The following is a 10,000-nucleotide window of genomic DNA, read 5'->3' as shown; positions in this document are numbered from 1 at the left end:
TATACAAAGAGAGAGTATGGTCTAAGGCATTACTTCAAGTACAAGAGTATATTTTCCTATAGGTTTTCAGGTATATATAGTTTTCAGATACACTTTTCATGGGAAATTGCTTGGCGAAGTTAGATCCTTCCCTTTTAATTAAAAATTAAAAGAAACTATTTTGGAATTATTTAAGTGAATTTGCAACTCCTCAAAATTTATCAGAAAAATCCTCAGACTTAAAAATCAATGGGATGTGATTTCTGAAAAGTTTACCAAATTTATGCCAATGAGAAATCTTTTTTATATTTTCATCATTTACCAGCAGCGAGGTACAGTGACCATAGGGACTATTATTGATGGGGGACAGGTTTCAAATTTTTGGATTATTATCATCTTATAATTTCTGTGAAGGAAGAGGCAGGAATTACTTGTGACACTACCCCACATAGTTAGCAGTATGTGTGAAGGTGTTACTGCAGTTTCATACATTACACAGCACACAGGTATGGGTGTCCCCACATCTAAAGTTTCTGTGTAGGGAGCACTTTGAAACTCTGCACCACCCAATGAGAATTAATAATACCATTGGTAATGAGGTTAAAACAAATCTGGTTAAATTACCTGAGCTTTAGCCTCTTACTGACTCATGTCAACAAGTATGATATTCTATCACTTATGTAAGGAACATACGAGTTCAGCCAGAGTTCAATGCACACGTCTTTGTGATGTCTGATACCACGAGTACTGCCAGCCAGTTCACTTATTGTTTTCCAAACCCTCATATCTGGCATTATATTTTTAGTCTCTCAGCAACCACAACAAACATTTTCTTTTATATTAAATTAATTTGATTCTGAAAAGGATTTCCCAACAGAGGCTATATTATTTGGCTAAATTTTTTTTTAAATGCTTTTCATTCTTACATGGCCAAGACTACAGCAAAGCAGTTTATTTGATTTGCATGGGCAAGAGACTGGCAGAAAACAGTTAGTCACATTTACGGGATTCATGGGGTGCTTTGCATCTCAAAGTTAGAACATATATTAGTTTTGAAATCTCCTTCTGGGTCAAGAAGCCAAAAGAAATTAGCATGACTTAAGAGGGATCCAGGGGAGATGACGGCCCCACTGATTAGATTTAGTTAGTATGTTTTGTTTCCCTTATCTTAAAAATCCCTTCTCAACAGGTTCAGAATTCCAAGTCTGTTATGCATTGGGAGAATGATTATGAAAATACACCGTGTAAGGTCTTGACCACCACACCCATGGTAAGTGCATGGTATAAAAATATTGCAATGTTCCCTGCCACAATTAGTCTTGTACCCAGCAACACAACACAAGATCAATGACAAAATAATGCTGAGGCAATGTATAGTGCTAGATAAATCAAAAATTTCTGCCAAAGATTCAAACAGCAGTAGTAGTGGTTGTAGTTACTTTAATATAATAGTACTAGACATTGGTTTTGGTTCATACTTATTTCATAGTTTTCCATTTCGACAAAAGTTGATGCAGAGAAATGCAGGTAATGCCTTGCGATTATGTGCCGAGAAAACAACTTGCAAAGTAGGATCAGATGTTTTCTCCTAAAGACCCAATATCAACAGCTTGTGCAAGTGTACGTTGAGCAATATTGTCATTATTGATTTTCCTTTGTTTTAACGGCCACAAATTATACTGTCCTGATAAAAAAAAAAAAAAAACCTTGCTTGTTCATCTAAGCGTTACACTGAGGCAGCCATCGAGTACAATAGACATTCATTAATTCGTCTACACTAGTGCCCTGCCCCCTCAACATCCTCACCTTGCCCGAGGCGGTCCCTCCGGCCACCCCGATGAGAAAAGGAGTCTTAGGTCCAAACCCGTTGGCCATTCCGTTATGAGGCTTGGTCGGAGACTCTTCAGCTTTGTGCGTGGACATTACCAGGGGCGTGAAGGCGCGGCGAGGACTGTGGTGTGTGGAGCTGTGGTGGTGCAAGCGGCGCGGAGGATCTGCTTTACTGCCCCACTTTGCACAGGTCGCGGAGGCACTGCTGCTGCTGCTGCTGCTTCCCCTCGCCCTCGCCCTTCCCAATGACTCCTGTAACTGGGTGGGATTTTTGGCGTATGGGAATAATATGGCAGACCTAAATATGATATGCCTTGCATGCATGACACATGGTCCACGTGGGGCTAACATCCTCGCATATACGATAGCAGACTAGCCTGAACAGATTAGTTAAGATCAATAGTGAAAGACTATTCAGCAGACTCAAGACTTTCAGCAGATGTATTAAGCTGAAAATTTATATTAATTATTTTATGTATTTCAAATCTTTTCTCATATAACGTTTGCAAAGTAGAAGAAAGATCAATATTCGTAGACATGCGTTCGACTTACCTAAACCATTTTTGTTATTCATTGCAAGCCTATTAGTATATATATATATATATATATATATATATATATATATATATATATATATATATATATATATATATATATATATATATATATATATATATATATATATATATATATATATATATATTTTTTTTTTTTTTTATTTCATGAGGCCAGAAATATAAACAAACACATGAATTCGCCAATACCAATAATACGAAACGAAGGAACAGCGTGGGGCTATTTTCGTCCCCCGTGTCGTCTATATTGCAGTGCATTGTGCAATATGTGCTCTGCTCTCACCCCAAACACGTGGCGCTCTAGCGAAGTAACCTCAGATGGAATAAAATCTTGTCTGTGGAACAATTTAGAATAAAATATTATTCTCAACCTTTTCTTAACCGGTAAAAAAAAAAAAAAAAAAAAATCCTTGCATCTTCCAGTAAATGAACGGCATAATGGCTTTGAATATTACCATGATAACTGATGATTAAGAATAATGCTAGGTAAGATTATTATTATTATTATTATTATTATTATTATTATTATTATTATTATTATTATTGATATTACTATTATTATTATTATTATTATTATTATTATTATTATTATCATAATTATTACTGTATTAGAAGCCGTTGTTTAGTAGCACTTGTGTAGTGTTCTATTTCTTGATGGAGTTGCTTCCACGTGCTACACTGAATGAGTGCCCTTCATATTTACGCTGCGATAGTAAAATCCTTGTATCGTTAGGGCCATTCGCTGTTTCAGTTCAGGCAGTGTCCAGCAGGTTTCGTGGATTTCACGTAGACGTCGGTGTTGAAGGTTTCTTGGTGTTGTCTTATCAGGATGTCCGGAAATGGTATTGCTCTATTGAAACTGTGCTCAATGTTGAAGTTAAGTCCTGATGTCTCTTGCAGGCAAAATCTTAATTGCTCTATCTCTTCTTTCTTCGAGGTTCTTATGAAGATGTCGATGTATCATAGATAGATAGATCTCTGGTTTCTTGAATTTCATGAAGTACTCCGAGTGGAGAACCCATAGCAACTCGACTCTGTTCCGGTCCACCTTAGTAGGCCTCTTTTTTTTATTTCTTTTTATTGCAGTTTTGTTACCCTTGGCCGGTGCCTCTCCTACATAAATAGAAAGAAAAAAAAAACCGTCAGTTTGTCTATATTTTTTTCCACTGGGGCAAGTGAAGGTGCCTCTTGGGTGCAGCATTCGAGGAGATCGTGGAGCGTTTTTTCAGGGGTGTCCAGGTTATGGGTGCCGTCGTTGTGGTGTACATAATCAATTATATAGCTGATGGTTTGCTGAACTGGGATATTCGTGAAAAGTAACTCGACGTCTAGTGATGCAATGGTTCCTCTTGCTTTATTGGTTTTTCTGATATCCAGGAAGTCCGTGGCTGAATTCAGACTGCAGGTGGCCTCGCTGCACAAGACTTTCTTCTTCCTCTCATCCCTATTCTGTCCACCTCTCTAATGCAAGAGTTAGTCAGTATTCTCAATCATTCATCAGTTTTTCTGGTAAACTCTGGAACTCCCTTTCTGCTTCTGCATTTTCCCCTTCCTATGACTTGAAATCTTTTAAGAGAGAGGTTTCAAGACACTTATCTTCTGCTATTTGATAATTTTATTTGACATTGCTATGAGAACTGGCATTTAAGTGTTTTCTTATTCAATTTTTTATTGCCCTTGATCTGTGGCTCTCACATAAAAAAAAAAGTTGCCAGGTTCAGGAAGAAAAAAAGGCAGCACCACCACCATCTGAGAAAAAAGAACCAGCACCACCACCATCAGAGGAAGAAGAAGACGAACCAGCACCATCACCATTAAAGGAAGAAGAAGACGAACCAGCACCACCACCATCAGAGGAAGAAGAAGACGAACCAGCACCATCACCATTAAAGGAAGAAGACGAACCAGCACCACCACCATCAGAAGAAGAAGAAGACGAACCAGCACCATCAGCATTAAAGGAAGAAGAAGACGGACCAGCACCATCACCATCAGAAGAAGAAGACGAACCAGCACCACCACCATCGGAGGAAGAAGAAGACGAACCAGCACCACCACCATCGGAGGAAGAAGAAGACGAACCAGCACCATCACCATTAAAGGAAGAAGACGAACCAGCACCACCACCATCAGAGGAAGAAGAAGACGAACCAGCACCACCACCATCAGAGGAAGAAGAAGACGAACCAGCACTATCACCATTAAAGGAAGAAGAAGACGAACCAGCACCACCACCATCAGAGGAAGAAGAAGACGAACCAGCACCACCACCATTAAAGGAAGAAGAAGACGAACCAGCACCACCACCATCAGAAGAAGAAGAAGACGAACCAGCACCACTACCATCAGAAGAAGAAGAAGACGAACCAGCACCACCACCATTAGAGGGAGTACAAAAGAAGAAGCACTACCACCATCAGAGGAGGAGGAGGAGGAAGAAGAAGAAGAAGCACCACCACCACCACCAAATCAAAGAAAGAAGAAGCAGCAGCACCACACTCAGAGGAGGAGGAAAAAGAAGCGACACCACCACCACCACCATCAGAGGAATCTGAAGAAGCACCAGCACCACCACCGTTAGAGGAAGAAGCAGCAACACTACCACTATCAAAGGAATAATAATAATAATAATAATAATAATAATAATAATAATAATAAGAAGAAGAAGAAGAAGAAGAAGCACCACCATCAGAGGAAGAAGTAAGGTAAGGTAAGGAAAAAGACAATGAAGGCACAGAAAACGAAGATATTTCGACGAAAACGAGAACGGATAGGAAGACGACGAAGACGTGCCAAATACTCAGAATGAAGAAAGTGTTAATGCAGTTACAGAAGAAGAGGAAGACAAGGGCACGAAGGAGAGCGTGAACGAAAAAGACGACGAGTCGTTTCTACTGCGTCATGTCGTGTTCCTGATCCAGGAATAGTTGCGTGCTCTGGGCACCAGACGTCTGCTGGGTGTGGGCAGCTTTGGGTCTATGCGCCGGGTCACCTATGATGGGTTTGAGCTGGTCGCCAAGGAACTACTGAAGAGGGCAAGGCTCGCACCGCTCTTGGAGGAGGTTCGCACACTGGTGAAGCTGAGGAGCGGGTGGAGCGCCTTGGCTTCTGGCTGTGCCAATCTCTACCAGCCCTATTGCAGCAGTTTTTCGGCGATACATACGATAGATACTTGCTGCAGTGTTCAGTAAGGCACTTCCTCGAGTCCTTAACCAACGTGTGCCTGCGGCTGGGTGAAGTCCACGCCACGGGCTTTGTGCATAACGACTTCAAGAACAACAGCATGACGTTTACTGGCTTACCGCATCGGGGCGACCTTTAGGAATGCAGAATGGGGCCTGACAGTGAGAGATGGTGCAAAGTGATGAGGAAGAAGGCGAGGCTGGCAAGATGTGGTGGGAAATATCTCTATTTGTTCCGTTCCCTTGACAACATAACTGAGGAGACCCAGGACGAGGACGAGGACGACGAAGGCGAGGATAAATCAGAGGAGCGGGCGGCTTGGATGGCTCCTGAACAGTTTGAAGGAAAGTCAGTGTTAGCTGCGGGAGACGTATAGCTTTGGTTACCTTCTGGGATGGCTGCTGAATGGTTGTCCACAGACCTTTATGATGGCTCCGCTGGTCTGTCCTGCCTGTGTACTTCCTGGAATGCAGACCTTCGCCCGTCCCTCACCCAGGTGGTAAGAAGTATCACACCCCTCATCCAACACTTGATACAACTCGACACAACCTTCCAGACAACTATTCCTCTTCTTCAGTGACACTCAACTGTCCCTTTCTTCTACACTGAACATCCTCGGTCTGTCCTTTTCTTATAATCTAAACTGGAAACTTCACATCTCATTTTTAGCTAAAACAGCTTCTATGAAGTTAGGTGTTCTGAGACGTCTCCGCCAGTTTTTTTTTCACCCTCCCCCCAAGCTGCTAACTCTGTATAAGAGCTTTATCCCTTGTATGGAGTGTGCTTCACATGTCTGGAGCGGGAGGCGGGTTCCACTCATACTGCTCTTTTAGACAGGGTGAAATCAAAAGCTTTTCGAATCATTAACAACCTTTCTTCTGACTGAATGTCTTCAGCCTCTCTCTCATCACCGCAGTGTTGTATCTCTAGCTATCTTCTACTGCTATTTTCATGCTAACTGCTTTTCTGATCTTGCTAACTGCATGCCTCCCCTCCTCCAGCGGCCTCGCTGCAAAAGACTTTCTTCTTTCTCTCACCCCTATTCTGTCCACCTCTCTAATGCAAGAGTTAACCAGTATTCTCAATCATTCATCCCTTTCTCTGGTAAACTCTGGAACTCCCTGCCTGCTTCTGTATTTCCACCTTCCTATGACTTGACCTCCTTCAAGAGGGAAGTTTCAAGATACTTATCCTTTAATTTTTCACCACTGCTTCGGACCCTATTCGGGGAACGGCATCTCAGTGGGCTTTTTTTAATTAGATTTTTGTTGCCCTTGGCCGGTGTCCCTCCTACATATATAAAAAAAAAAAAGAAGAGATCGATCCATTTTTTTTCCGAGTATTCTGCGACGAGGGATAACACAGGATTCACCACCAGCTTTGGCTTTCCTCTCCCTTCACTGACCATCCTGGTGAACTAGCCTTCAGCTTTGCTATCCTCCTAGAGCAATTGGTGCAACACCCTACTCGTATTCCTGACCGTCTTGGAGATACGCCCAACATTCTTGACCTTTTCCTGATCTCTAATCCTTCTGCTTATGCTGTCACCCTTTCTTCTCCATTGGGCTCCTCCGATCACAATCTCATATCTGTATCTTGTCCTATTGCTCCAGTCCCTCCTCAGGATCCCCCTAAGCGAAAGTGCCTCTGGCGATTTGCCTCTGCTAGTTGGGGGACCTGAGGAGGTATTTTGCTGATTTTCCTTGGAATGATTACTGCTTCCGTGTCAGAGACCCGTCTTTGTGTGCTGAGCGCATAACAGAGGTGATAGTGTCTGGCATGGAGGTGTACATTCCTCACTCTTTTTCTCGTCCTAAACCTTCTAAACCTTGGTTTAACACAGCTTGCTCTCGTGCTATACATGATAGAGAGGTGGCCCACAAAAGGTACTTAAGCCTTCCATCACCAGAATCTCTTGCATTTTATATTTCTACCCGGAACCATGCCAAATCTGTTCTCCAACTAGCCAAAAACTCCTTCATTAACAGAAAGTGTCAAAACCTTTCAAGATCTAACTCCTCTCGTGACTTCTGGCATCTAGCCAAAAATATCTCCAATAACTTTGCTTCTTCTTCTTTCCCTCCTTTATTTCAACCAGATGGCACCACTGCTGTCACATCTATTTCTAAAGCTGAACTCTTCGTTCAAACCTTTGCTAAAAACTCTACCTTGGACGATTCTGGGCTTGTTCCTCCCTCTCCTCCATCCTCTGACTACTTTATGCCACCTATTAAAATTCTTGGCAATGATATTTTCCATGCCCTCGCTGGCCTAAACCCTCGGAAGGCTTATGGACCTGATGGGGTCCCTCCTACTGTTCTCCGAAACTGTGCCTCCGTGCTTGCACCTTGCCTAGTCAAACTCTTTCAGCTCTGTCTGTCAACATCTACCTTTCCTTCTTGCTGGAAGTTTGCCTACTTTCAACCTATTCCTAAAAAAAGGTGACCGTTCTAATCCCTCAAACTACCGTCCTATTGCTTTAATTTCTTACCTATCTAAAGTTTTTGAATCTATCCTCAACAGGAAGATTCTTAAACATTTATCACTTCACAACCTTCTATCTGATCGCCAGTATGGGTTCCGTCAAGGCCGCTCTACTGGTGATCTTCTGGCTTTCCTTACTGAGTCTTGGTCATCCTCTTTTAGAGATTTCGGTGAAACTTTTGCTGTTGTCTTGGACATATCAAAAGCTTTTGATAGAGTCTGGCACAAAGCTTTCATTTCCAAACTACCCTCCTACGGCTTCTATCCTTTTTTCTGTAACTTCATCTCAAGTTTCCTTTCTGACAGTTCAATTGCTTCTGTTGTAGACAGTCACTGTTCTCCTAAATCTATTAACAGTGGTGTTCCTCAGGATTCTGTCCTGTCACCCACTCTCTTCTTATTATTCATTAATGATCTTCTAAACCAAACTTCTTGTCCTATCCACTCCTACGCTGATGATACCACCCTGCACTTCTCCACGTCTTTTCATAGACGTCCAACCCTTCAGGAGGTAAACATTTCACGCAGGGAAGCCACAGAACGCTTGACTTCTGATCTTTCTAAAATTTCTGATTGCGGCAGAGCAAACTTGGTATTGTTCAATGCCTCAAAAACTCAATTCCTCCATCTACCAACTCGACACAACCTTCCAGACAACTATCCCCTCTTCTTCAATGACACTCAACTGTCCCCCTCTTCTACACTGAACATCCTCGGTCTGTCCTTTACTTATAATCTGAACTGGAAACTTCACATCTCATCTCTAGCTAAAACAGCTTCTATGAAGTTAGGTGTTCTGAGACGTCTCCGCCAGTTCCCCCCCCCCCCCAAGCTGCTAACTCTGTACAAGGGCCTTATCCGTCCATGTATGGAGTATGCTTCACATGTCTTTGGGGGGGATTCCACTCATACTGCCCTTCTAAACAGGGTGGAATCAAAAGCTTTTCGTCTCATCAACTCCTCTCCTCTAACTGAATGTCTTCAGCCTCTCTCTCACTGCCGCAACGTTGCATAGCTAGCTGTCTTCTACCGCTATTTTCATGCTAACTGCTCTTCTGATCTTGCTAACTGCATGCCTCCCCTCCTCCCGCGGCCTTGCTGCACAAGACTTTCTTCTTTCTCTCACCCCTATTCTGTCCACCTCTCTAACGCAAGAGTTAACCAGTATTCTCAATCATTCATCCCTTTCTCTGGTAAACTCTGGAACTCCCTGCCTGCTTCTGTATTTCCACCTTCCCGTGATTTGAATTCCTTCAAGAGGGAGGTTTCAAGACAGTTATTCATCAATTTTTGACTACTGCTTTTATCCTTTTATGTAACTGGCATTTCAGTGGGCATTTTTTTTTTTTTATTGGATTTTTGTTGCCCTTGGCCAGTGTCCTTCCTACATAAAAAAAAAAAAGGCGACGACGTTGACGCCGTGAGCACAGACTAATGAAAGGCGATGATCTGGATAAACGTGTCTTTTTCATAAATTTGAGTTTTGCTCTTTCCGTATCTCGTTTCACGTGATAATAAAATATATGTCATTGTGTTTTAACAAAATTCTGTGTTGTGAAAAAAAGACGCTTTTGTGTTGGGTCTTGTAACTTATCCGTCGGTCTCTGTGTCTGTATGTATGTATGTACAGTATGTATGTACCGTATATATGTACGAGTATATATACGTATCTCTCTCTCTCTCTCTCTCTCTCTCTCTCTCTCTCTAGATTATTTCGTTGTTTCCTCCTCGTTCTCGTCCTCCTCCTCCTCCTCCTCCTCCTCCTCCTCCTCCTCCTCCTCTTCTTCCTTCTCCTCCTCCCTAAAAAGAAAGAACACAAACTCGGTGGAGTGACCGGAGCTGGGGTCTGATTGACTGCTGCCTCCATAGAAATCATCAGACAAGGCTGCCGTACCGTCCTACAACAACCACACTTTGACTCCACCTACGCTATACACACACAGAGTATA

At 42.4% G+C, this 10,000-nt stretch overlaps 1 protein-coding gene across 7 annotated transcripts in view; it reads right to left on the bottom strand.

Annotated features, from left to right (window-relative positions):
• LOC135106761 (uridine-cytidine kinase 2-like) overlaps positions 1-10,000 on the bottom strand; it is a 190,082-nt gene that overhangs the window by 74,546 nt on the left and 105,536 nt on the right. For 2 of the 7 annotated variants that reach the window (XM_064016034.1, XM_064016033.1), the window contains exon 1: positions 1,786-2,296. In XM_064016034.1, coding sequence (XP_063872104.1) covers positions 1,786-2,160 — 375 coding nt within the window. In that variant the 5' untranslated portion in view covers positions 2,161-2,296. Of the gene's footprint in view, positions 1-1,457; positions 1,675-1,785; positions 2,302-10,000 lie in introns of those variants that run through there. The other 5 variants (XM_064016038.1, XM_064016037.1, XM_064016036.1 and 2 more) reach the window with 5 other exon arrangements.

Source organism: Scylla paramamosain, chromosome 14 (assembly GCF_035594125.1).
Source record: "Scylla paramamosain isolate STU-SP2022 chromosome 14, ASM3559412v1, whole genome shotgun sequence".
NCBI lineage: Eukaryota > Metazoa > Arthropoda > Malacostraca > Decapoda > Portunidae > Scylla > Scylla paramamosain.
This window is presented reverse-complemented; position numbering and strand designations above follow the sequence as displayed.